This window comes from Convolutriloba macropyga, chromosome 13 (assembly GCF_964194025.1).
Source record: "Convolutriloba macropyga chromosome 13, txConMacr16.3, whole genome shotgun sequence".
Taxonomy (NCBI): Eukaryota; Metazoa; Xenacoelomorpha; order Acoela; family Convolutidae; genus Convolutriloba; species Convolutriloba macropyga.
In genome coordinates, this window is record NC_134480.1 from 21,989,202 (window position 1) to 22,017,002 (window position 27,801).

A 27,801-nucleotide genomic window follows, 5' to 3' on the forward strand; every position below is an offset into this window, starting at 1 on the left:
ACTCCTATGGACAACTTTTTGTTCTTTTTTCTGATGAAGATCATATAGAAAGCCGATTTTTTATGGCTGACCCGTCTTGTAGGTTCAGATGAGGTTCAGATGAGCCATCATGTCGATCGTTATCATAGTACCTCTGCTTTCGGGCGAGTGTCTGCAAGGTTGCTGCCAATAAAGCGGATCCAATAATGGCCATCTATAATGGGCAACCATGGCTGCCTTCATCCAAAAAAATTCTGTCCTTTGCTCTTTGTGAACCTGGTCGATGAGGAAAAATCTATTCTGATATGTCATGAGCTGATGGATGATTTCTATCGACAATACTAGGTTTCTTGGTTATCTTGATTTTTACGGATCGCACAGGATTATTTGTTTTTTGACATTTTTTAAACGGAATTGCAATATTATCAGGTTGCGTTGACCTTAAAGCGAAAGTGAACAACATTGCCAGATGAGATATTTTTGCTGAGCAAGCAAGGGTTTTTGTTTTTACTCTGCTTTGAGGGAATGCCTTTTTGATTTTCAAAAATTTGTGCAAGGAGTTGCGCATAATGATAACAGTATTTAGCCGTTTTTGCTTCATTTTTGTTGCGTCTGGTTAGGTTTATTTTTTTTTATCCAAGCTGCATGAATGTGTAACTGTGCAATTACTGTTACAGTATTCTGAACGCCTAATCTATTGTTTCAAGTTCAAAAATGGTTCAGCTCTTATTTCTCAATTTTTTTTGGTATTTTTTGGTTTTAAAATATTTTCTGTTTTTTTTTGTTTTGGATCTTTGATAGTTTTCTTGTTTGTTAAACTGGACAATGAAAAAAATTATGTTCTGATACTGCCTGAGGTCATAGATGTTTACTGCTGACAACTAGAGGTTTTCAAACTGCCGCAAAGTTTCTGAGCGAGGGGACAAAAAGAATCTGTGCTTAGAACTTACAGAATCCTGAATCCGCACACTGATGTTTGTCAACGCGAGGTTCTTCCCTTTTCCATTTTTGAGCAGAGCTTTCAGGTTTCCTTGATGGCGCAAAACAATTTCCAGTGTCTTGATTTCACGTGCCGGTTCCTGGTGGAGCACATTATAGTGTCCCAGCTGTGTTTTCTGCTTCCACTTTGATACCAGGTGCTTTGTCATCCTACAAATCAGTATCCCAACAACTCTTTGAAACTATCAGGTTTTCCAGTGCCTGGCTTCACAAAAGCGCTTTTATTCTGTTGATATTTGTAGTCAAGTAGTTTGTCAGCTCTTGTGCACTACTTGGTCTGTAGCTTTTTGATTTGCGGTTTAAATTGCTGTTGTTTATTAGATCATTCCACTCAACTATGTCAGTCCCTGTGCTCAGTCGGGCCTTGACCAGAAAATTTTACTCAAATTTTAGTCGATTAATTGTATCTGGATTAAAAAAAGGTCATGGACTGTTAATATCATTGTCAGAAAATTATTAATTTCACTTTACTGAACACTTTACCGCGTGATGGAAGGAGCTGGCTGCTAAATAAAAACCATCCTGTCGATAGCATACCAGTTACTTATTAAATTTTTTACTTTTTCTCATGTATTTTTGACCAAAAAAAGATCGAATTGACAATGCTGAACTTGCAGAGAAAAAATAATCGTGAATTAAAAATTAAATTGATTTAAAAGACAAACGTTTTCGAACCTTGCCTTCATCGTCAGCTTTAACAAACGCATAAAATTATTTACAAATTATATAAACTTGTTTTTGACTCCATCCAATAATTTCTAAAAAGTGAATTGAAAAAACAACGAAGTTTCACAATCATTTTCAATTAAAATCACAATTTCAACATTTAAGGTACATCTTTTACACCAGAAGGATTTCAATTTTATCCCGCAGGTTTTGAAATTCTGGTTATGTCGATTTCTATTCCTGAAAAAGAGTTTTTAATTTACTTCCAGCTGTTGTTATCCGCTACTTGTTGGGGATGACAAACTCTTGAATTATCAAGTACCAAATAAGTTTTCAATTACAAAATGAATTTTTTTTGCAATTGAGCTAATAATTCAAAGTCAATTTCGCACTCGGTACTAATAGAATTTAGAATAATTACTAATTTAGATGAGATTTCGGCATTTTGATTTAAATCGCTTGTATTGTTATAAGTTTTTTTATCGCCGCGACATGCATCTAGAATCGGCCATTCAAAAATATTTGGTGTACCAGAGCATTCATCGAGGTGTTATACAACAGGGGAACTTTTCTTTAGTTTCTCCGAAATTCTGGTGGTAACATATTGGCTGGTTCGGCCAACTTAGTTGGAAATCCATTCATTAAATGTCATTTTTTATACTACATGCGTTTTCAATTTTTTTCAAAATGTTTATATCAGGGTGGGCTACAATTTCTTATTTTTTTTCGTTCTGAAAATGATTTGTCTCGTTCTAATTTTTTTCGTTCTGAAAATGATATGTCACACATTTTCTACTTGATTGATGTTTTCTCTGTATTGAAAAAAAAGCATCGGTTTTAGCTCTTTTTTGTTGAGAATTTACATTTTTTTTAGAAATGTTGAATTCTGGGGGCTTTGCTGAAACATTTTCCCATCTGACTATTTTATCCTACGTCTCATTAACAATACGAGATGACAACTAAGTTGGATACTGATTTTCAGTCGCAATCTCCTGATATTTCTTAAGAGCTACATCAAAAAATTGCAGTCCCTGGTTGTATTGAAAATCCTATAGAAAGACTGCTGAATCCAATTTTCTTCTGTTGTAACGTTGCACAGCTACGTAAATTTAAGATTATGCCAGTATCAGTCAAATTTTGATACCACTGACATCTATTTTTTTAAATAATAGTTTACTTTTAAATTCAGATCTAGAAATGCCAGGTCTCCACTTCTGTTGCGTGCTTCAAGAGTGAATTGTATTTTTTTGGTGAAGAGAATTTTACAGTGAACACTATCTTTTCCACTATCTCTTCCACTATATAGTGATCACTATATCTATCCACATACCTCTTGATGAATTTTGAGTTTCTGTGTGTCCTCTGTTGTACTTTTTTCTGCACAATAGTAAAAGATTCATGCAATTGGCTGATTGTTCTAATAATCCTTGTCAGTGATACGTTGGCATTTTGCATGAGACCAGTTTGGAATGATTCGCACTCGACTTCTTTCCCTAGGAAAATAACGCGTTGGTTTCAATCAATTTAAATTTCCTTCATGTCAGGTGTTTTGTTTTGCTAACCCTCAATTGGTTTCTGCAAGTTTTTCCAAAATATTTTATCCACAAATTTGCCAAAGTTAGTGTCAGCGAAGTACCGATGGCTCAAACGTCCGATTGAGTGAAGCACATGTTTCCAAAAACTTAAAGTGAACTTCCGTTACGGCTTCTCTCAAAAGACTCTTCAGAGCTGACCTGGGAATCTTAGGAACCTCGTCACTAGAGTACAGTTTTTTAAGCAAAATTTCAATTGCTTGCTCAACTGGTATATTGGTGTACAGCAATTATCTCCGAGAGATACTACTAGCTCATCTTCTTCCAATTTGGTAGCCTCTGAAGCGGCACTGGCATCTTTGAGTTAGTCTCAATGTTTGTACCTGAAAACCTTTGGAAAACGGAAGACAGAATTTCATTCAGGTTCTTGTACCTGATGCAGGGTATTGACAGAACAAGCTGAAATGGCGTACCGTTTTTACTTACATTAGCAAGTCCATATAGCCTAACTGGTTGCGATCCAGTTGTCCTGAGCCTTTGATAAATCTTTTCACTTACCTTTCTCTGCTTCAATAGTTGATGCAAACTGCTACTTGTCAATTTCTCAACTTTTGTACTTAGATCGTCAATACGAGCCTCAAGCGGACTGGCACTAAGTATTTCATTTAGTATATCCGAGTACAATGTCTCTATCATAACACTCAACCAAAACTTTTATCAAATCTTTCAATCAGTACTCTTTGATCATTCAAAAACTGATTGAATTTTTCAACCCCTCAATCCATTGGTGTCTCACGTACACTTTTGGCATAACATTTTGCCGACGAGTCACTTTCACATAACTTTTCACTATCGGTGTTATAACTCTCTATTTACTCACAAATTAAAGTGCCTACGTCCGCAAGGAAATGCACTTAATTGAAAATGTCTCTGATTGAATGCTTTGGACCTAATGATATGACAACCAAGACAAATATAGGCAGTTCAACAACTTCCAATGTAACAACATAATCACGTGATCCTTTCCGCCCGCAAAATCCTGTTTTATCTCTCAGACACTTGCGCCAACTTGTCGTTAAGTCCCATACCAATTAGAGTGGAATGATATCTCAATTTTTTTAAATGCTGTACACAGTTGATGGTAAAAATTTTTTGCCTACCTCTTTCCAGAGAATATCCTTATCGTCCTCAAATTTTCCGTCGAACAATCTACGGACTTGTTTCTAACAATTTTTTTCTGTCGTTAAGAATTTAGGCTGAAAACTGTACACCCCTTGTTCTGAAAAAAATTATATTTTGGGAGTTCATAAATTAAGAAATCTGGAAAAGGATACAGTTTTTCAAAAAATTTATTCGATATTTACATTTTGTTAGTTTGTTTGAAGATTTGACATAATTTATGTAATGTATTAACCAGCTGTTATGCAAGAGAAAAAAATCTGAGCCATGGTTGCGGTAAAATGTGGCTTATCCCGGAAGCTCTCTCGATGAAAATGGCAATGATTTTTTTTGTTCATGAGCTAAATTACCGTTCTGTGGTCTTTCTAAAGTCCGACCTTTGCTGCCGCCTTCCTCTGTCGTTTCCCGAGGTTCTTCCCTTTTCATCTCTTGAGCATAGCTTTCAGGTATTCTTGGTTGCGCAGAACAATGTCCAGTGCCTTGATCTCACGTTCCGGCTCATGTCGGAGCGTCGGAGCAAAGAGTAATCTCCCAGCTTCATTTTCTGCTTTCGCTCTGATATCAAGTGCATTGTCATCCTATGAATCAGTATCCCATTGTTAAAATACTCTTCGAAAATAGCAAGTTTTCCAGTACGCTGGCAAAACACAAGCGCTTTAAACTTGTGATTATTCGTGGTCAAGTAGTTTGTCAGCTCCTGCCCTCTACTGGGTCTGTAGTTATCCGATGCAGTTGTTGATTAGATCTTTCTACTCAAATATGTCAATTCTTGTTCTCAATCTTGACTAGAAAATGCTGTGCATTTTTCAGTCGATTCGTTGTATTAGGAATTTAAAAAAATACGAGTACTGTTGTTATCTTTGTCAGAAAGTCCTGCCTTTCACTATATTGAACAATTTACAGCGTGATGGAGGAGCTGGCTGCTAAATATGAACCATCATATCGGTCAAATTTCAGAACCCTTTTGAATTTTTGCATTCTCTCGCCTTTTTTGGCTCGTTAAAGATCAAATGCACAATGCATAAAGCTGAAAAAAGCAATTTTCAATTAAAAATTAAATTCATTGAAAAAACGAATGTTTTCGAACAATGCAGGTTCCATCATCAGGTTTAACAATTGAAAAAAATTACTTACAAAGTATACAAACTTATCTTCGACTATATCTATTGAATTCTAACGATTATTTTAAAACAATATCACAGTTAAATTCACATTTACAACATTTTAGTTACATTTATCACATAAAATTTAATCCAATCTTGAATGCGGAGTTTTTGGAACTCCCGATTGTGTTTTCTTTGGTTGAAAAAAGGTTATTACTTCCCTCTTGTCCGTTGTTATCCTGTGCTTGTAGGGGTTGAGCATATTTTGATTTAGCATGTACCAAAATAATTTTTGAATTTCAAAAGTCAATTGTTTTTCATTCGAACTGGTTCTTTTTTGCATCTGCACTAATACTTCTACTAAAATTTCAGTTTTACAAAAAATTTCATGGTGTAACGAAAAAGAGTTTATATAAAATCACCATTTTTATCTAAAGCCTTAAAGTAAAAGTGAATAAAATTGCCAAATGATTTTTTTTGCTGTGCAAGCAAAGTTTTTTCTTACTCAGCTTTGAGTTAATATTTTGACGTTCAAAAGTATTTAATGAAGGAATTGTGCATTTAGATAACCGTTCTCAGTTTTTCCGAGGTTTTGGTGTTTTTTATGCAAGCTGCACGGATGTGTGAATGTGGCATTGATTTTACAGTACTTTAACCATTTAATAGATTAAGATTTAAAAAATAATGGTCAATTTAATATTTTCTTACGAACGTTTTCGATCTCTGAATTCATCGTCAGGTTATAAACAATACAAAATGCTCAAATGAAATACCAAAAAAGTGCAAATCACTAAAATCTTTCAATCAAGGAAATATAAACCGAATTTTTTCTTATCTACTGTCGTATCTACAAAATTTCTACATCTGAGTACCTATATACTATAGATTTGATGTAGCATACGCAAGTAGATATGTTTTTTATTAAAAAATCTATATAGAATATTGTAAACTTACTTTGTTTTTGTTGAATTGTTAAGTTGAACTTCTCGTTTCATATCGTGTTTTTCTTTTAAGTTAGATTTTTATCTCACAGCTAAGCTTTCAGTGTCAATCTCGTGTTCGATATGCGCCGCGAATGTTGATGGCTGGCTTCAGTGTTCTTATATAGACCGCCTGAAGTGTCATTAATGTAGATTGGTTGCTGCACTGGTCTAATATCCTCCACTGGAATGCTGTTTTGTCACCGTTGCACTCAATTGCTTGTATACCCATCGGTGAGTCCGCCTCGGCATGTTCTACAACCCTTGTTGTAAAATGTCGGCATGACTGCCCTGCATAGATGAATGTTCATTCATTACAAGTGAATTCCTAAACCACGTGGGATTTGAGGTCTTTATCAAAAACCAGACTTAAGGCTGGGTAAACAGCTGTTACGTTTCCGAGGGTTGAAAATTGTCTGTACAGGATAAACTTTGTTTAGCTTCTTAACAAATTCTTTAGATATGTTGCTTCTGCACTGTAATGCAAATTGTTGTTTATCAGTGTTTTTCTGCTGCTTTACGGCTACACCCGCGTTATATCCTTTTCTCTGTTCTCTCATTTGCAGCTGGTTAATTGTATCTTTGACAATATTCCCTACCCAAAACCTAGGACATTGATTACAGTCTAAAAGTATGTTTCAAGTCTATAATCGGCTCGGCTCTTATTTGTCAATTATTTAAATATTTTCTGCTGCATTTGTTTTACTACATTTCCTGTTCTTTTTGTTTTGGATCTTTGAGCGTTTTGCTTTTTGTGAAACTGGTCTATTAAAAATTTTACCTATGGCTATAAATAGTTAAAACAAAAAGAGCATAACTGAATTATACTGGATTGACTTCCCTGGGCGTTGGGAATCGGATGAGCATGTCTGAAACTGTTGCTAAGCTACCTCAAAAAAAGGAATTATACGGTTTGAATTAACGGAACTATCCCAAAGGTACTGAGCGTTATCAACGGAGTGCCACAGGCATCAGTTCTTGGTCCCTTGGTTTTCTTGGTTTTTATCAATGACCTTCCCAACTGCTCCATGCCAGACTCTTTTGGTTACCTTGATAATTTCAAAATAGTTGGAACCAAACCAGTGGCAATAAATATTGACATTCGGAGGATCTGGAAATGGTGCCAAAGTAATCTCGTGGAAATAAATTTATCAAAAATTAAGTGCTTGTGGTTGAAGGGCGTCGGTACAGTCCGCTTGCCTAATTTTAGTTTTGGAAGGCCTTCTGTAATGTAAGACCCTGGAGTATTTGTAGCCGACACTCTTACATGGGCCACTCATTCTCAATCTCGTACTCAAAAGGCTTTAAATGCTCTTTAATCTATCAAGAGAAACCTTTCTTTGGCAAATTTCGCTAACAGGAAGAACTCGTATGTCCGTTATATTGTTCCAATTATCAGTTACGGCTCAAGTGTGTGGAAACCAGGCAAAGTTGAACTCAGTCCAAATGAAAGTGTACAGAAGAAAGCAGCAAATTGGATCACTGGTACCAAAATTCCTTACAAAGAACAACTCTTGAAACTCAATTTACTTCCTTTATCCTTATACCATGAGCTACATGTGTTGTTATTTGCAAAAATTGTTAATGGGGAACGTTGGTTTGAACTGGAAACTTCATGTATCAATTACAGAGCCAGGTACAACTCGATACCAAACGACTCGTAACTTCATCTGTCAACAACCAAAACTCAGGAAATGTGAATGTGACTGTTGGTATAGGGCCTGCCACCTTGCGAACGTCTTCAGCGAGTTCTTCAAATACGATATCCTATTTCATGAAAACCACAAAGCCAAACTTCTCGATCTATATTTTGTCTACTTCAGGCTGGGTTACGATGAAAACAACACGTGCTCTTGGCGAATTATGTGTGGGTGCAACAACTGCAAGAACGTGAAAAAACTGAATTTTGTTATCTAATAAACTGAACGACACAAACTGGTAAATGTATAACCCTTGGATTTATTCCTAAATTCTGTTTTGTTATTATTATTATTCAGAAGCCAACTCTTGTACTTGGGCGTTTTCGTGCAACTGCAATCCGGTACCAAAGCTCAAAGCAGCCAACCAAAGAAGGGATGCTAACCCTAGTGCCACGATTCTAAAGCCTTAACTACTTAACTTAAAACACTCAGGTGAACATTTTAAAATGCCGAAAGTCTGCAGTGCCAGATATATAAGTTGCTTCTTAGCCAGAAGTTGACTTCGTCATTTTGAAACGTGCGCGTTTCGTGTTTTAAGCATGGTTAAGTGACTCTGCAGAAGTGACTTCGAAATTCTGACAATTTCTTGAACCGCTTTGCGGTTCTGGATAAACGCCAGAAGTTCTCAGTGACTTGAAGCAGAGTAACTTAACCATTACTTCTTCTACTTTTTAATAAAAGTGTTTATTAATCGGCTGCTGTATTAAAGGGGAGTAGCTGACTTCTTTTTCTCTAAAAAGACTGCATAAACCATTTAATGATTTCAGCCTACAGATATTCTTTCAGATTGAAGTATGTCCGGGCTCTCGGTAAGATATTCTTTTTCTTGAACAGTGAAGTATAGGAAAATTTACTGTTGCTACTGCAAATCACCTGCGTTTCGAATTAAGCTCCAAATTGACCATACTACCAATATTAACTTTTTTCTTTTCATGACTAGCGGCCAGAAGATCATAGACGTAAATGGGACAAAGATGAGTTTGAACAAATTGCCCGACTCCGCGCTCAATTGGCTGCGTCGGAAGAAAGTGGTGGTAGCAAAAGCAGTGCTGATGCTCCAAAGAGGGCCCTGCTTGAATATAGAGAATACAAAGTTGACTTAGACTCCAAACTTGGGAAAACCCAAGTAGTTACAAAAACAACACCATTGGCTCAGCAAGGAGGGTAAGTTTGTTTCCAACTCTTTAAATTAAATATATATTTTTAATTTTATCTTTTTTATTTTGTAATTAATTTGTAGACCAGACCAATCGTCTTCTGAAATCAGAAATTTGGACTGTGGTTATATTATAAAAAATATTGTTTTTAAAATGATTTACGTACATGGGGGGAGTTGCAGTAAACATCATAATTAATAAGATAGGGCAAAGAAATTTACTGATTTTCAAAATGACTATTCTAAAAGTTTTTACTGTTGTACATTTTTACTGTTTTAGATATTACTGCAATGTATGCGACTGTGTTGTCAAGGATTCAATCAATTTTTTGGATCACATCAATGGAAAGAAACGTAAGTGTATTTTGTCTGATAACAATGAACGTTAACGTCAATCATAAAAGAATATAAAGAGCGTAAATAGAAGACATAGCGCTAGTGAAAATGGCAGACGTAAAAAATATACAAATTTTATTGCTGGCCAATCACAATTGAGAAAATGAGAATATTCTTTAAAGATTGGCTGATCGCTCAACAAATTCTCCATGTTTTAAAATAGGATATGAATCCTTAATATTAAACGCGTGAGCTCTTAAAATTACACAAAATTCTTGCATGTTTAAGGGACCTCTCGCATGTTTAAGAGCGGCATTGAGCAGCATGGTTGCTCTAGAACATATCGAGAGAGGTCAATGAACTAAAAGGCTCAAAGTAAATGGGCGAGAACCGAACCCGGTTCAAAAGACTGTTAGTCAGGTGCAGTTACCACGAGTTACCCTTGAAGGTGCTTGCCCAGAGGGTACAACTTTTTTTATTGCTCTCGATTGAAGTTTGAAGCATTTATTGAAAACCTGTTTTTTTTTTGCAAAATTTTAGTTTTATAGATTCTGTGCTTTTCTAGAACAATCGTCGCTTTCAAATACCTTTTTTGCGCTTTGCTATTTGGTTTTTCCGTGATCTCAAATGCTCTCCATCTGAGTCATGTTTTTCGATAATATAAAAGCGATTGTGAGAAACTGATTTGTAGCGGTTACAGCGCAGTTGGTAAGATAGAGGACTTCTAATCTGAGAGTCATGGGTTCGATCCCGTGTCGGGTACCTTCCCTTTTGTAGTCATGAAAATTTCTGGTGTACCATGCCACCTGGTGTTTGATAGTAAATCCTGGGACGTGAGTCGGTTTATGTTTCTGTGTGCGTGTTTGGGGGATTAAACATGACAATTCTCTTCTCTTTGTAGCAATTCTTCTTTCCAATCTCCTGGTCTTTTTGTTTCATTTCAATTTTTGGATCGTGGTTTTTTGTAAAAACCAATAGAATTTTCCCCCGTTATTATTGTTGCTCGGAAACATTTTTTCACTCTTTCCTTTCCCGCTTTCTTTCTTTCGTCTTTCATTGTCTTCTCTATTTCTCTCCATTTTCTTTTTTTTTCTTACCCTATATCGCTTCGTTTTTTTCTGTCTTTTTCTGTCGCTTTTACTCACCTCTCATTCGACCTCTCTTTCTCTCTGTGTGTTGTTCTCCCTCTGTTTCTTTCTCTCGCTCTATCTTTCCTTCTTTCCGTTTCTCTCTTCTCTTTCCGTTTCTCTCTACTTGTTTGTTCCCGTCTCTATTTATTCCTTCTCTTTCTCTCCTCGCTTTCTGTTTATCTCTCTCTCTCTCTCTCCTTGTTTCCTTCTCTATTTTTCTCGCTTTATTTCTTTTTTTCTTTCCGTTTCTCTCTCTCTCTGTTTTGTCCTCTATTTATTCCCTTCTCTCTCATACCTTTCCATTTCTTTCTCTCTTTTGGGCTGTCTTTCTTTTTCTGTCCCTAACAACACTACGCTGAATTTATCGATCGCCCAAAATTGACTGATCAAAACCAGTTGAGCATATAGTCACCCCAACAAACGGGAGGCCAAAACAGAATATATTCAAGATAGACTGAATAGAAAAAAGCAAATAGCTGTCTCTCCTCTACAGGTTGAGCTTTGTTTTATCGGTGTTGATTTGCTGTTCTATTACCCTTATCCAAAAATGCCATAAAATCGTTTTGGGAAGTTGTAGTCGTTTCGACTAATCTATATTAATTATCAGTCGCACTTGAGCACATTGATTAACAGTGCTCCTATCTTAACATGTTTAGGTGTCCTTAATCGTGCAGTCTAGCAAAACGAATGCGCTTTTAGAGAAGCTATACCGTCATATCTAAGCTCCCTAATCTTTACATTTTTTGCGCCTATTAAGAATGTTGCATAACCAAAATAAGCGAGCCCAAAATGCCATTGAACATTGCTGATGTACAGAGTGCAATAGACTAAAGGAATACGTATCGGTAATGTAACGGATAAGACCTATGATTGATAAGAGGGGCATGAGTTCGCGGCCGAGCTGGTGCAAAAAATTTTTACAATTATCTTGGTCCAAAATAAGGTAATTGTTTTTGATACACTCCTGTCTATCGGTCTTCCTTTCTCTTTAATTCTTTTTGTCTTCTATATATTTTTTCGTTCTTCTTTTTGTCTATTATATTAAGTGTAAGTTGCACTTGAGCGCAGTGCTTTAACAGCACTCCTGTTATCACATGTTTTAAGGGTCCTTAAACAATGAGCCTAGTGTAAAACATGCGTTTGAGACGTGCTATACCGCCATATTGAAGCTCCTAATGTGCACATTTGTTTGCGCTCATTAAGCATGCGGCATAGCAAAAACAAGAGAGTCTCAGGCGCCATGGTCAAGAAATTTGCTGATGTTGAAAGAGCAAAATACAAGTTAAATAAGCATTTGTGTAGATTAAGTGGTTAGCTCTATGGCTGTTTAACGTGGCGCATGATACGAGCCCGCGTTTAAATATAATAACAAAGAATCAAAGAAAAGCGAAGATAGATTGAAAGAAAAAAGACAAGACAAACAGGCAGAGAGGAGTGGATAGAAAACAACAATAACTCATTTTTTTGTATCGAGAGTATAGAAATTTTCGGCATCAACTCGCCAAAATTGTCCTACATTATCGATCCAAAATAGATTAGTGTTGTTTTTCCTTCCTCTCTGCCTGTTTGTCTTTTGTTCCTTTTTGCTTTCTACCTATCTTCCCTATTCTTTGATTCTTTTAAAATGTTTGGTTCTTTTTCCTGTACAGCTATTACAATTAATTTAAGTCGCAGTTGTTAACAGGGTTTTAATGGTCCCTAAACATTAAGCCCAGCGTGATACATATGTTTGGAGAAGCGCTTTACCGCCATATTTAACCTCCTAATCTGCTCATGTTATGTGCTCATTTAGTATGCCGCTTAGCAAAATTAGCACGTCACCAAATCTTTATTTCTAATTTTTTTATCTAAAATTGGCTGATGCACAATGTACCAGACAATAGCAAAACGCATCGGTAGCGTTAGGGATAAAACTTTTGGCCGCTAAGCGAGGGGAACGAGTTTTGCGATCGAGTTGGTTCCAAAAATCGCTTCTATATTCTCGATCAGAAAATTGGTAATTGTTGTTTTTCATCCACTCCTCTCTGCCTGTTAGTCTTGTATTTCTTTTTTATATTCCCTCCTTTCTCTTTTCTTTTTTAAAATTTTATTGTAATTGCTCTCGAATGAGAAGCAATTAAAGTAAACGTGTGTCTTTATGTAAATTTTGCTTGACCGTTTTGCGCTTTTCTTTGTGAATGATCTTTGAGTTCTCGAGTGGCTTTTCCTCGCACTTCCTGATTTTTAGTGATTCAATTGCTTTATCCGAAATAAAGCTGGTTTTTCAAACAAAACCCGATTGTTAAAGACGCGATGACTTCTCCCTGATAGCCGAGTTGTTTATACCTCTGTTGCGGTGTGAGAATCTGACGCAGGAGTTTGGTTTTTTGAATCCTACCGTCTGGTGATGTTTTTGCACCCATAAAGAAAAATACAGCCCCTGAATTAAATAGCGCCGTCTATTATTCGAGAGCTGACGTTAGTCGATTTTTTTTCTTTTTGCTTTGATTGTCACATTTTTGAGTCGCATCGCTTGTGCGTTTTGAGACGTGCTATGCACCACCATGTAGGAGCCCTTTTCGGCACTCCAAGTCTTAGCGCTCCTTAAAGATGCAAAGTAGCAAACCTAAAAAGTAGTTGAACAAAAAAATGCTAGACGCAAAAATAACAAGCATCGGTGGCGTAAGAGGTAAGACCAATGGCTGTTAAGCGAGGGGCATGCGTGCGAGCCCTAGTTGTAGCGAATCAGAATTCTTGATTTCTTTAAACCTTGTCTTCCTCCAATTGATTTTCTTGTGATACTTTTGCGGGCCTTCTAGTGTTAACGTGAAATTGCGATAGGCCGAAGGAGACAAAATGTTTTTTTTGGGGAGAAACTGGACTCACGTTCAGTTGTGATAGATTCATATGAAGTCCTGTGGGCCGCTGAGGCATGGCCGTGGCCCGCGAGGCATGGCCAGATGCGGTACAAATATAAACTGGAAATCGGCTGTGTACAATTTAGGCTATTTGAACTCATAACGGTACAGTGTTTTAAATTTCTCAACCAGTCACATTCGTTGAAAATTCTAATTTTTGGTACGTCTATTTGTTTAGACGTCGCCAGTAGACATATGCCTTATGCAGTAAATAAAAGGGGAACCATTTATTAACATAAGGAATGTTTTGGCTGAAATAGGGCCATGGCTTGAAATAGGGCCATGGGAGTCATCTCTGGAATCTGGTCTACTGCAGCTACACTAAAAGAAGCTTAAATTGTTTTTAATATCTGCGGTAGCCAGCTATTGTTGGCGGTTTCTTGGTTTTTATGGGTCGAAGAGGAGTATTGGTTTTCTTGAGTTTTTTAAATTGGAAGTGCTATATCAGGCTGCGTTGACCTTAAAGCAAAAGTGAATAAAATTGCTAGATGAATTACTTTTGCTGAGCAAGCAAAGTTTTTCTTACTCTGCTACGAATGAATGTCGTTTTGACTTTCAAAAGTTTTGTTTAAGGAATTGCGCATATAGATAACCGTTTTTAGCCGTTTTTGTGTCATTTTTGTTGCCTCTAGTTAGGTTTTGGTATTTTTTGATCAGAGCTGCATAGATTTGTAACTCGGGAATTGATTTTCAGTATTTTGAGCACCTAATAGATTTTTCAAGTCCACAATCGGCTCGGTTTGTCAATTATTTCGATATTTTCTGGTTTTGCTACTTTTTCTGTTTTGTATTTTTGATCCGACTTTCAATGGAATCAGTCTGTATGGCAACGACCTGCTATTAAATCAGAATCGGTTTTTCTAAGTTTTTGAAACGAGGTGGTTTCGTTTTAATAAATTTCTACACATACAAAACCGTTTCTGATGTTTTTCTCATATGATGATTTTAGTTTTGAGCTTCCGAAACTCACCATTTGATTTTGGTTTAGTTTACTAGAATAACTCTTTCTCTGCAGAGTCAGAGATTTAATTTTTTTGTTCAAGTATTTTCTGTCTTTAACTGTTTGAAATTCCATGACAATTTTAATCTCGATTATTACAATATTTGGACATTTCTGGCAAGTTATTTAATCTTCCGAATCCTTGAATTTATTTTTCACTGTTTCGATTGAATACGAGAAGATGGCAGAAGTATCCATTGCTAAATCAAGAGTTTTTTTCTGCATTTAACTTTCTACTTTACAATTTGTTCTCAACCGCAATCTGTTATGACATCTTTTCGACTATCACAAAGATGTCTCAATCTAATTAACGACAGTTTGAAGCAGCTTTTTGAAAAAAAATAAAAGCAGTTGAACAAATTAAATTTCAATAGCCCCGAAGCGATAGCGGGTATTATTGGGGACATCATGGCTTTTACAATCCAAAAAATTTGATTTGTATTGGTCGCTGTTTTTTAAGACTCGAAGAGGCTCTATAGTTTCCTCTATTTTTATTGATAAGTGAGCGAGCAAGAAAACCGAACCTCAGAGAGAGAATAAAGTTTGAACAACTTGTTTCAGTGAACAAATTCGAAGAGCGGAGAAAAGACCGAGTGGTTCTTTTTCATGCTTTCGTTTGAAACAGGGCGAGAATTACATGTGTGAATATTTTTTTGCTAACTGAGCAGTTTTTTGTTCACGTGCGACTTTTTCAAGCTGTTTTTCGTATTTTGAAATTTCTATGCTGTTTAAAGGGTTTCAGATTGATTTTATAATTTTCAGATTGTTTTGATAGAGTTTCAAAGATTTGTAATTGATTGGTAATTAAAAGAGGTCTTACGCTAATTTGAAGGTTTTTCAACTAATTTGCCGGTTTTAAGGCTATTTTAGCGATTTTTGGCTCATTATTTTTATTTTATTGCTTTTTCTTGTAACTGAATGTAAAGTTAGTGCTCGTGAGCAGTTTCTATTACAAATTAAGTAAAAATTAGTTTTTGTTTATTTTTCTTTTTAATTCGAATTAAGTTTTTAATTGCTCTCAAGCAAAGTTTGTAGCAATTATTTTAGTCCTCTTGTTTTTTTTGCGCTTTTTTGCTTGACGAATTTTTCGTCTGACGCATTTGACTTTTCGTACTCAAAATGGGATAAACAGGTAGCGCCCAGCTGGCATTAAGTGCTCTTAGAGCCTTTCCACTGACTAGTCTTCAAATATGCGATTCACAGAATATGTTTTGGAGACTTATACTTATGGTGCGAAGGGCTTACTTACGCTGCGCTCACTTACGCCCCTTCAATTAAGCTAAAGCTAGCCTCACTAAACCGTGCCTGGCTACTGAGGAAGCCAACCGGTCGTTTGTGAGCAATTCGCCCGACGTTGGTCGGTTATTTTTACTCTTCTTTGAGCTGTTGGCCTAAGTCTTCCATGCTATTTTTTAAACCTCCTTAATTATTTTTAAGAATTGAGCCTTTCCTTAGTTCTTTTTTGCTGCTGATATCATATAATAAAAGGTGAGAAATCTGTTAAATTATTTTTATTGCTTTGACGCAAAAACTCTGTTGTTTCGGTGCCTCAAATTTTGTTTTGACTGTTAAATTCGGTTGAGTTTCTGCGAATGCGACCTGCATTAAGCTTTCCCATTGTTTTTTGGGTCACCGAGTTAATTTTAGAGTTTTGAGTTTGTGCCTGGTGAGGTTTTTTGAGTGCCTCAGTTTTGTTTTTCTTGAAAATTTTACTTATTCAACTTTTTGGTTAAAAATGTGTTTCTACCTATAATCAGTTTCTGCTTTTTTTCAAGATGTCATAATTAGTTTTTTCGGTGAATTTACGGGGTTAAATATGTCTTTAAAAAATTTAATTCTGTTTTAGTTGTTCTTTAATGTTCCTGAGTGACGTCATATTTGGTTTTCCTTTTTTCTCCTTCTTTCAAATGCTGAAATTTTTCCTATTACTATAGGGTTTAAAATTTTTGCTGAGGCAAAGAATGGTTTCCTTTGGATGAATGCGGAGGGTTTTGGTTGTTTTTGATTGAAAAATTCCAATTCTTTGAGTCGTTTCCGGAATTTTTCCAGCTATGTTTATGTCCAGAGCTTTGAAACGACCATGCTTTTCGTTCATTTTGCAAATTTGACTGAATTGCGGGCTTGACGTCTTCTTTTAATCCTATTGGAGGGAGTTTTTTGTTCTTTTGCGGTGAAGTTATTGTCACTTGTGATTACCTCATACTTTAAAATGACTTTCCTCACTGTCAAAGTTTAGAGATAAGGTCAGCTGAGTGTATTCAGTGTAATTAATTGCTCTCAAACGAAATTTGTAGCAATTATGTTAGTCCTGTTGGTCTTTATGCGATTTTTCGCTTGACCGATTTTTCGTCTGACGCTTTTGAATTTTCGTCCTCAAAAACGGGATAAACAGGTAGCGCCCAGCGGGCATTAAGTGCTCTAAGAGCTTTTCAGCTCAAATTGTTTTGGAGACTTATACTTATGGTGTGAAGGGCGGTTCTTAAGAGGTTGAAGACACCGCACCCCACTATTACCCCCACCGCCGGTGTTGCCCCTCACCCCACTCTTGCCCACCCCCCTCCCTCCCCATCAGCCCCCCCCCAGTGCACTCACCCCCCTCCCTGGCTACTGACGAACAACCGATCGCTAATAAGAACACGCATTTTTATACTAATTTTCACAATTTTTTTTCAAATTTTTTCTTGATTTTTTTTCAAGTCATTTCTTGATTTTTTTTCAGCCCTGGGCTCCAAGGAACCTCCTCTAGGGTTTTATAATTGGTTACTGCATAGTTTTTAGTGATAGTGCAATAGTTTCATCATTTAAAAATCACGAATTTTAGCTTTTCTTACAAAACGTGCAAATTTTTTCAATTTTTTTGACATTCGCTTTTCTTTATTCGCGTCTTTCCAGACGCAACGGCCAGAAAATTTCATTTAGGGTTTGATAATAAGTTACTGAAAAGAAAGTTATTTCCCATGTAACAGTTTTCAATTTTTTAATATGATAAATGTAAGCAATTTTTTTCAATGAAACTTTTTTCAAGTTTTTTGAATTTTGTCATTTTTTAGGTTTCTCCAGCCTCAAGTGCCAACGAACCTCCTCTACGGTTTGATAATAGGTTACTGCTTTGCTTCTAGTGGTAATAGAATTGTTTTCAGCGTTTTAACATCACGAATTTTAGCAATTTTTTGATAAAACTTACATTTTTCAAATTTGTTTAAATTTATTGTTATTATCTGAGTTTTCCGAGCCCCAGGAGACAGGAAGTCTCCTATAGCGTTTGATAATAGGGTACTAAAAATTTTTATTTACCATGGAAAGGTTTTCATCATTTTATTATCACAAATTTTAATATTTTGATTAAACTTGCAATTCTTTTTCGAAATTGCTTGTCGTTTTTTAGGTTTCTCCAACCTCAAGGGCCAGTGAACCTCCTCCAGGGTTTGATTTTAAGTTACTGCATAGATGTTAGACGTAATTGAATGTTTTTCAAGATTTTAATATCAACAATTTTAAAGTCATTTTTTTTTCGGCACCAGGGTGCTAGGGACCTCCTCCAAGGTTTGATGATAAACTGTCGTATAGTTCTAGAATTAATGGAATAGTTCTTAATATCTTAATGACTCCAGCTTTAGCAATTTTTTGTTAGAAGTTGTCAAATATTCGGAAAATTATTATCATGTACCAAGCTTGTGGATCTTTATGAGCCAGTGAAACTATTTGAAGCTCTGAAATAAGGATACTGGATAGTCTCTTGAGACAATGAAATGGTTTTGAAGATTTTAATATATTGAATTTTAGCAAGATTTTGTTGTTTTCAAAATTTTGAATATTTTCGTTGTTTTACGAGCATTTCTGGCCAACAAAGCTTTTCAAGTCATGCAGATGAGTTAATTGACATAAATTCAGAGACAAAAAATAGTTTTGAACATCACTGTGAAATCTGTTTGGCAATATTTTGCAATTTTCTAAAATATCAGTTTTTAAAATTTATTTACTAAAAAGGCTAGAAAACTAATAGTTGCAGAGTCGAATCAAGCTGAAGCTAGCCTCACAAATCTGTGACTAGCTACTGACAAAGCCAACCGCTCGCCGGCCGTTTGAGAGCAATTTGCCCGACGTTAGTGGGCTATATTTGCAGATTTTTTTACGACAGCTCACAGGCGCAACTTTGCTGCCATCTTTGTTTTGGTATTGGATTCTGAATAATTCGTTTCGTATCAAGGTGAGTCCCGGTATTCGTATAACGTTATTCAATGGCATTGTTATAGATCAACGTAACCTTGGTATGTCAATGAAGGTGAAGAAGTCAACTGTAGACGATGTGCGGAAGCGATTTGAGACAAATAAAAAGAAGCTAGAAGAGAAAGAACGCGAGTATGATTTCAACGAGAGGCTTAGAGAAATAAAAGAAGAGGTAATCACAAAGTGTCTATATGTTATCGAACAAAGTTTGTAACATTTAGCTTTTTGGTCTTGAACTAATTTTCTAAATAATTTGATTCCATTGTTGGTTCATATTTATTCACGCGTTATGGGTCATCATTTTGCAGTCTGTTAATATAATCAGAAACGAGTGGCTTTGTATTGGTTGTGGCTGCGATAAATCCTGACTTATTTTGAAAAAAGTGTAGCCATATGTATATTTCTCGATTTTTGTTTTCTTTCGTTTTGGACTTGACTACCAACAGATTTTCTTTCCGTGCTCTTGTACTTATAAGTAATTTCGTGCTGTTTTATTTGTTTTCGTAGAAATTTTGTACTTCAGACAATTAAGAAACTCGTTTTGCCTTCAATTTTGTTATATAGCTAAATTTGCTTCTTTAGATTAATTGAATGAGACTTAGTTCTTAAATCGACATTTTCCTCTAACTAAAATTAAAGTTCTTGCTGTGGTGGCTGACGGTAAAAAATGATATCTCTGACAATTTTAATAGAAGTGTTTACTTTTCTGTCAACATGTTCAACGACAATAGTTTTTCTGAGTTTATCGAGAGCTTCCAAACGGAGAGATTAGCGATAGTTATTAATGCCCTTCCATTCTCTTTCACAACCCTAATATTTTCGTCGAGACGTGACGTCCCGCTCACTTCAAATCAGCTTTTTGTTCTCTTTTGCTTATTCAGTTTACACATTTTTTGTTCAATCTAGTGAAATAATATTGTGGGCACAATTAGAGGGACATAATTGGAGGTGTTAATGTCAGCTCAAGATGTCGCAATCTAATTAACAACAGTTTGAAGCAGCTTTTTGAAGAAATAAAGGCAGTTGATTAAATTCTATTTCAATAGCCCCGAAGCGATAGCGGCTATTATTGGGGACATCGTGGTTTTTACAATCCAAAAAATTTGATTTGTATTTGGGGCGCTGTTTTTTAAGACTCGAAGAGGCTCTATGGTTTCCTCTTTTTTTATTGATAAGTGAGCGAGCAAGAAAACCGAACCTCAGAGAGAGAATAAAGTTTGAACAACTTGTTTCAGTGAACAAATTCGAAGAGCGGAGAAAAGACCGAGTGGTTCTTTTTCATGCTTTCTTTTGAAACAGGGCGAGAATTATAGGTGTGATTTGCTAAGTGAGCAATTTTTTTGTTCACGTGCGGCTTTTTCAAGCTTTTTTTCTGCATTTTGAAATTTCTATGCTGTTTAAAAGGTTTCAGATTTATTTTATAATTTTGAGGTTGTTTTGATAGCGTTTCAGGGATTTGTAATTGATTGGTAATCAAAGGAAGTGTTGCGCTAATTTGAAGGTTTTTCAACTAATTCGCCGGTTTTAAGGCTATTTTTTGCAGTTATTGGCCCATAATTTTATTTTATTGCTTTTACTTGTTACTGAATGTAAGCTTAGTGCTAGTGAACAGTTTCTATTACAAATTAAGTACATTTTGTTTGGTACCTAGCAATTTTTTCTTTGAATTTTGACAGAATAATTGTTAAATTTTTTTCTTAAGTTCTTAGTTTTTCGGTTTATTTCAAAATTAGAGGTGTTTTTGTGCTGTTTTGGCTTTTCCTAATTTTTGTGAGCGAAGAAGTTGTCTCGATTGCTTGCAACATTGCTTTCCTTTTGTAGTTGTACTTGTACAAATTGAAACTGTAATTAAATTTTCCTTTTTCCAGTTTAAATTAGTTTTAGTTAAATTCTGTTTTTTTTTGTTTACTGTTTTACTTTTCGTCCTCAAAAACGAGATAAACAGGTAACGCCCTGCGGGCATTAAGTGCTCTTTGAGCCTTTCAGCTGAGTAGTCTTCAAGTATGCCATTCACAGAGTCTGTTTTGGAGACTTGTACTGATGGCTAGCCTCACTAAACCTAGCCTCACTAAAGCTAGCTAAAGCTAGCCTCACTAAACTATGCCTAGCTACTGACGAAGCCAACCGCTCGCCGGTCGTTTGAGAGAAATCGCCCGACGTTAGTCGGTTATGTTTTCTCTTCTTTGATGCTGACTTCCATGGAAACTAGTTATTCGACAGGCTGCTGTTTCACCGAGACCTCTTTGATTCTTTTCGGGAATTCTTTGGGCTATGTTTTTAAGATCTGTACACTTTTTCATGGTTTTTGAAGTCAAATTGGAGTAGTGATTTTGGCCACGACGAAACAGGAAGTGGAGCGAAAAAGCGGGTGGTTTTGCGGCGTGATGTTTTGTCGCTCTAATTTTATGGTTGAGTGAGAAAATGGTGTGTGGACAAAAATTTGCTTTCTCGCTAGTGATTTTTTGTTCACATGCGGCGATTTAGCTTTGATGTTCACTGTTTTTTCGATTTGTTGCTGGGACTTTTTTCTAAACGGCTGTCTCAATCAAGTAATAGTACATTCTGTGTCTAGTATTGTAGGTCAGGATCTCTTATGTTTTACTTAATTCGTCGTCTCCATCGATGATTCGTGCGACCATTGACTTCAATTTCCATGACTTTTACTGGTTTGCAGTTAAAATTTGTGTGAGCGTCTAAATTTGTTCTGCTTTTAGGTCAATTGCGTGACTTACCTCACTCAAAATAATGACTTCTGAACTTGCTTACTGAACTTCAAATTTTATGAACATTTACTAGTTAAAGATCAATGATATGCATCTTAGTAGTGCCAAACGTATATGCCATAATTCTTGAGTATTAGAGTCTTGCGTTTTTTTCGAATATTAATTTTGAAAAAGCCGTATTAGAGCTTCTTCGTTATAAAGTGTATGTTTCTCATAAAAATGACAGTCCGAATTTAACCCTAAAAGTCTAGTGGTCTATTAAAGGACTAGTGGTTTCAATTCCATGGAAGGCCACAAGTGTCTATGGTGGCTATTTTGGGACAATCTGCCGGCTATGTTAATCAAAAGCAGACATCACAAGTTTTATTTTGTATTTAGAGATACTCTTTTAATTGGTATTTTGATACTTCACGTCTACGATCTTAAAGCTTTTTCCACAATCTGCCAGCTGTGTTTTAGAACATTGGTATTAGAATCGTACCAAGATTGGTATTAAGATTAAGGTTGTTTTGTTGACATAGGTTTTTTGTTGGGGAAATTTATATTTTTTGAGCCGCAAAAAGTTAGATGTTAAATTGGGATCGGCATCAAATTTTCACATTAGCTCTAATTTATAAGCACCTGATCTCAAATTTAATGTTCCACTGCGAAACTTGAGCTAACACATTAAACGACTGAAAAACCCAATTTCTAACCAAGGGAACATGTTACTAACTGCACTAATTTGTTTCTAACTGTACAACTCTGTTGCCTTGTACTCAGAGTCATTCAATTTTTTCTCTAAGGAAATATCAGTGAGGATTATAGTTTGCAGATCGTGCGGTGGATCTAATTTTGCTGAGATCAAAACGTTCAATGCCAAAAAGTTCTCTATGAAGCTTGTTTGTTGATTTCAGTACAAATATAAAATTCTCCAAAAATAAAGGAAGCTTGTAAACAGGCAATAACTATTTGAGAAACATTTCATAGCATGTTTCTTTTTCTAAGTCGATTCAGTTTCAATGTTTTATATTCTAATGAAATATCGGAAGCAGGAAAGTAAAGTGCAACAAAGAGATTTCCGTAGTGGATAATTGATTTAACGCCATTAATAGTTTTAATTGATCAGCTGGTTTCGAGGAACATAATTGCTAACACACCACATTCTGCACCGTACAACTTTTGCGTAATATAATGAATACGATCCGAGAAAAATTTTGAGTATATAAAAATTTTTAGTTATAGATTTTTCCTATAATCACTAGGAAATACCTCGTAAATTGGCGTAAACTTCTTCCTTGCATTTGGCTTTACATGTTTTGTAATCTTGGCAGCCAGATTCATTTCGCCAATTGTTGGTGAGAATTAAGGCTTCTGTCATTTCACTACCTGTGCTTGTGATGTCATTGAAAATTTTGTTTGCAGCTGTTAAAGACATCAGAAGCACAGGTAGTGAAATGAGTGAAGACTTAATTATCATTAACAATTGACGAAATGAATCTTTCAAAACATCTAAAGTCAAATACAAGGAAGAAGTTTACGTCAATTTACGACGTTTTTCCTAGTGACAGTGCTGATCACAATCAAAGCATACTGGAAAACATTATCATAAATAAATTTTATATACTCAAAAATTTTCCCGGATCATATTCATTATATTACGCAAAAGTTGTATTGTTAGGAATGTGGTGTATTAGCAAACTTGAGTCATTTTGTTCCTCAAAACCAGCTGATCAATTAATACTCTTAATGGCGTTAAATCAATTATCCACTACGGAAATCTTCTCTACAGTTGTTGCACTTTCCTTCCCTGCTTTCGATATTTCATTAGAACATAAAACATTGAAACTGAATTGACTTAGAAAAAGAAACAGAAGCTATGAAATGTTTCTCAAATAACTATTGCCTGTTTACAAGCTTTGTTTATTTTTGGAGAATTTTAAGTTTGTAATTTTTCATACTTTTTAAATCGAGTTCATTTAATTAAAAAAAACTTAATAAATTTCCCATTATAGTTTTTTGGGGTACTCCACTTAACACTTTAACTTTTTCGCAACCTGGGTAATGACCATGAGTTTCATATTTTGGTTTTCTAGATCAATTACGGTTTAATAAAATTAGATTTATGCCACGTATTGCTTGTTTCCATTTTTTAAGTTTTTTTGAATCGAATCTTTAATGTCTCGAAAAAAGTATTTGTATCATTTTCTCTATTTTGGCAACTTAGTTTTATCGGTCGGTTCAAGTGGCGCGTCTCTTCTGTGACTATTTCTAAATGCATAATGGTTTCATATAGTAATTCGAAATTCTGAAAATTATTTATATTCGATTCAATATTGCTTTTTTCGTAAATCGTTGCTTCATACAGTAAGAAGCAAGGTTGGATCTATTATCACCTTTTTCGATTATTTCGACTATTTTGTGTTATTTGATTTTTTAATTTACGGCCCAAAAATTTCTTCTTGAAATGATTGATTGATCACGAATTTTAATTATAGAATGGTTCGTTTTGCGGTTGCATTTAAAAAAATTTTACGTTGTCCAGGCCTCCTGACTTATTGTTTTCAAGGTTAAATTATACTTCTACTTCCTTGTCCTTTTTATAAAGTTGAACGGTGTTCTTTTGTTAATTTTTTGTCCAGTAAATAAGATCGAAAGCACTTGTTTTGTCAGTCGCTGTTGTATTTTTTCATCTTTTGGTGTAGAATTTAATAGCGCGATGGGTTCTGACAAATTTGGTTTACAACTCAGATCATTAAGCAACATTTTTTTCTCTGACGATTTACTGTTACTTTAAGCCCTTATTTGAGATGTCTTGCTTTAGGCTATCGCATGTCGACTTGTTAGCTTTTAGTTGATGAGAATGATAATGATCGGTTTCTTTCAATTTTTCTATTTTTATTGTTGAGTTATAGGGGCAATGGCATCGAAGATTGAAAGGACTATCTTGTTGAAATGTTAAAGTGCATTAGAAACTGTTGCTCGCAGCGTAGTTTCAATTTTTTTAGATAGCGCTTTCAGTTTTGATTTTTATCAGATAGATAGTTTTCATTCAATTTTTTTAAAAAGATGTCTAAGTTTTAGTCCTGCTTTTGGCAACTGAACCAAGCAGTATGAAAAACAGTGATCTAAAAAAGAAATGTAATTGAGGTTTTCTACTCTTACTTTTTTGCTCAGATTTTGATAACAAAGATTAATACATGTGGTGCTTTTGTCGCTTTCCCTTGTTGGTTAAAGTTGAACAAAATAAAAACAGCATCAATCAGCGCTTTTTTCTAGTCAATTGTCAATATTTCGCCGATTTTAATTTTGTCGCAAATAATAGTGCTTTTTAAAGAAAAATTAGTCTTCTGTAAGGGATTTGAGGAAATTTCTAGAAACTTTATCTTTGTTTGCGGATTTTTATATCGAGTAACCAAATAAGGTGTGCATTTAAAAAGCGCAGAATCAATGTCAGATTCGTTTTAAATATCTTACAAAATTAATAAGTCTGTATCAGCGCGCTTTCACCTCGATCTCTTAGTATCGGTGTGCATTCAAATGTTTATCGCAATTTTTTTTACTGCAATACTAAGAATATAGTTATTCACCATTTTGAGTGAAGTACATTACTTCTTAATGTAGAAACATCGAAGGGTTTTCAGGGGAGAAGTCTACATTCATGAGTTTCCAAAGCATTGCGTGTTTTCTCATTGACTTGACATTTAAATGTATTAATATTCTACTTCATTATTCTTAATGAGTTTAGATCAGTAAAAACGAAGAGGCTGATATCATTAACTTGACTGCATTGGACAGTCAGAACTTGTATGCAGTTGATTATTAACTGCTCTTGAACGAAGTTCATAGCAATTTTTGTAAACGTGTTTCTTTTTATGCAAATTTTTTGCTTGATCATTTTGCGCTTTGCTTCTAAAACATTCTTTGGCTTCTCAAGTGTCTTTTTCACGCTTTCATGCTTCATTTTTGTGTGATATCTATTGCTCTCACTCCGAAGTAAAGCTTGTTGCTAATATCAATTCGGTTACGGCATAGCAAAACAAGGGCCTGATTGCCGAGTGGTCAGTGCATCTGGTTATGGATCGGGAGGTCAGTGGTTCGAATCCCGGCGGGGTAAAATGGTTTTCTACCCGCCTGTCGTTTGAGAGCAATTCTCCCGATATTAGTCGGTTCATGCTCATAATTCAATTGGAAGCAACCGTGAACATCGTCTTAACACTTCCAATACTATATGATGGTTCAAATACTTCTTATAGCTGCGAAGCTGTAAGCTGAGCGTAGCTATATTGCGGTGCTCTTGGTTTTTTTGTTTCGTCGTCTGACGCTCTTTTTTCGTTTTACATTTGTTCACACAGCAAAGCTGAAAAAGTGAAATGTTCTGAATGACTTCTTCCTCTCACTAACAGCATTTGCGCGCGTGACGTCATTTCTCACTCTCTTTAGCGAAAGTTTTTTGGTTATTTGCGTGATTAGATTTTGATCATACGTGACTTACCTCACTCAATAAAATGACTTTTGCACTTTAAAACTTAAGTTTAATTTGAATTTGTTTAAGGTCAAAGGAACTCATATGTGCAGTAGAGGTCCCTAATAAGAGGCTTCTGCGGAATGAATTTTAACAAGCTTTATTAATTCATCGCTTGATGTTTTTTAGCCTAGTTTTTTGAGCGGCGTCGATTTTTTTTCAAGTTAGATCTGTATCTGTTTCTATCTCTATTATATGGCACGCAGGTCTATTCTTTCGCAGCTATTCCGGCAATCTGCCGGCTATGTTTATAAATTCCATTTCTATTGTCCTTCATTTAGTGGAATATTGTTTGCTCTCGCACCCAATTAACTTCACTAGAACATCGCTGCTCATTAATTGGAGACTCATTATAGTGTTTGATGGAGGCCATTGTTTGCGTCTGGTCTATACTACCAGGTTTTTTCTTGATGGCTTTTGCAAAGAACTTGTTCCAGCCAAGTAGACCATAGATCATTTATAATATTATATGAATAATCGGAAAGAACACTGGTGATAAACTTCCAAAACAGCAGGCGCAGTTTAATAAAATTATAGCAACAATTATTGCATCACTTCATACTACTCTTTGACGCCTTGAACAATGAGATTGTCAATGTTGATTTTTAATTGCTCTCACATTGTTTGGAAGCAATTATATTAGTCCTGTGGTCTGTTTTAGGCAATTTCCCGTTTCACCGATTTTTTGTTCGACAGTTTTTAACCTTTCGTCCTCAAAATTGGATAAGCATCTAAAGCCCGGAGACACCTTTCTAGTCTCTAAGTATGCGATTCACCGAAGTAGTTTTGGTGTGAAGGACTATTCTTAATCTTGACCCCCTCAAACACCACCCCTCCCCCGCACACACACACACACGCGCGCGCGCGCGCGCACCCGTCCACCTCCTCCACCTGGCAATTTGAACCCTCTCTCGTCCAATCATTAAAAACGTACCCCCATCGCTTGCCCCTCCATCCAATCAGACCCGCCGCAAATGCATCTTTTAGCCTCCGCTGGCTACTACCGAAGGCAACCGCTCGTCGGTCATTTGAGATTATTTCGCTCGACGTTAGTCGGTTATGTTCTCCTTTGCTTTGCTTTGCCTTTTAAAATCTCAATGAAGAGTGATAACGTTCCTTTTGGTAATCTGGATACGTGAATTGTTTCCCCAAAGTAGCTGTATAATGTCTTCTGTCATCAAGCTATCATCACCTTGTCCTTTTTATTGGGTTATTTCGTCACTGCTATTAATGCTATAACACGCTCACGTATGCAAAATGGCTCACACAACAAAAAGATCCATATATTTTCTGATGTTTTGTATTTTAACAGGAAGAAAAGCAAAAGAGTATGAGACGCGATAAGAAAAAGAATAGGAAGAGAAAGTCGGATGCAATTGGAGATGAAGACGAAGGCGAAGACGCAATGGATCCTGAGCTAGCAGCCATGATGGGATTCTCTGGTTTTGCATCCAGCTCTACTGGCAAGAAGTAGCGATGATTTTTTTTGACGTAACCCCTTCGCCAGATATTGATCGGTCACCCCGAGACGCTGGAGGATTGGACGTTTGTTATTCGTGAAGTTTTATTGCAAGTGAAATTTGGTAAATGTATCCCATAAGTAAGACTTATGTTTTTGATGATAGCATAGATTTCAAAAATTTGAAAATGATCTTAGTTTCGTTTTTTGTTTAATATTTGTATAACAGCG

At 35.8% G+C, this 27,801-nt stretch overlaps 3 protein-coding genes across 5 annotated transcripts in view; 2 read left to right on the top strand and 1 right to left on the bottom strand.

Moving 5' to 3' along the window:
• The window catches only part of LOC142351790 (protein cornichon homolog 1-like), a 460,935-nt gene that overhangs the window by 430,650 nt on the left and 2,484 nt on the right, over positions 1-27,801 (top strand). The window lies entirely within an intron of this gene.
• LOC142351789 (putative ATP-dependent RNA helicase DDX46) overlaps positions 1-27,801 on the bottom strand; it is a 513,331-nt gene that overhangs the window by 155,850 nt on the left and 329,680 nt on the right. The window lies entirely within an intron of this gene.
• Positions 1,522-27,768, top strand: LOC142352214 (zinc finger matrin-type protein 2-like). Its single transcript, XM_075404648.1, has 6 exons — positions 1,522-1,531; positions 8,923-8,947; positions 9,079-9,302; positions 9,575-9,648; positions 18,911-19,056; positions 27,424-27,768. Exons 2-6 carry the CDS (start codon positions 8,933-8,935, stop codon positions 27,583-27,585), a joined length of 621 nt encoding a protein of 206 aa, XP_075260763.1. The 5' UTR covers positions 1,522-1,531; positions 8,923-8,932; the 3' UTR covers positions 27,586-27,768.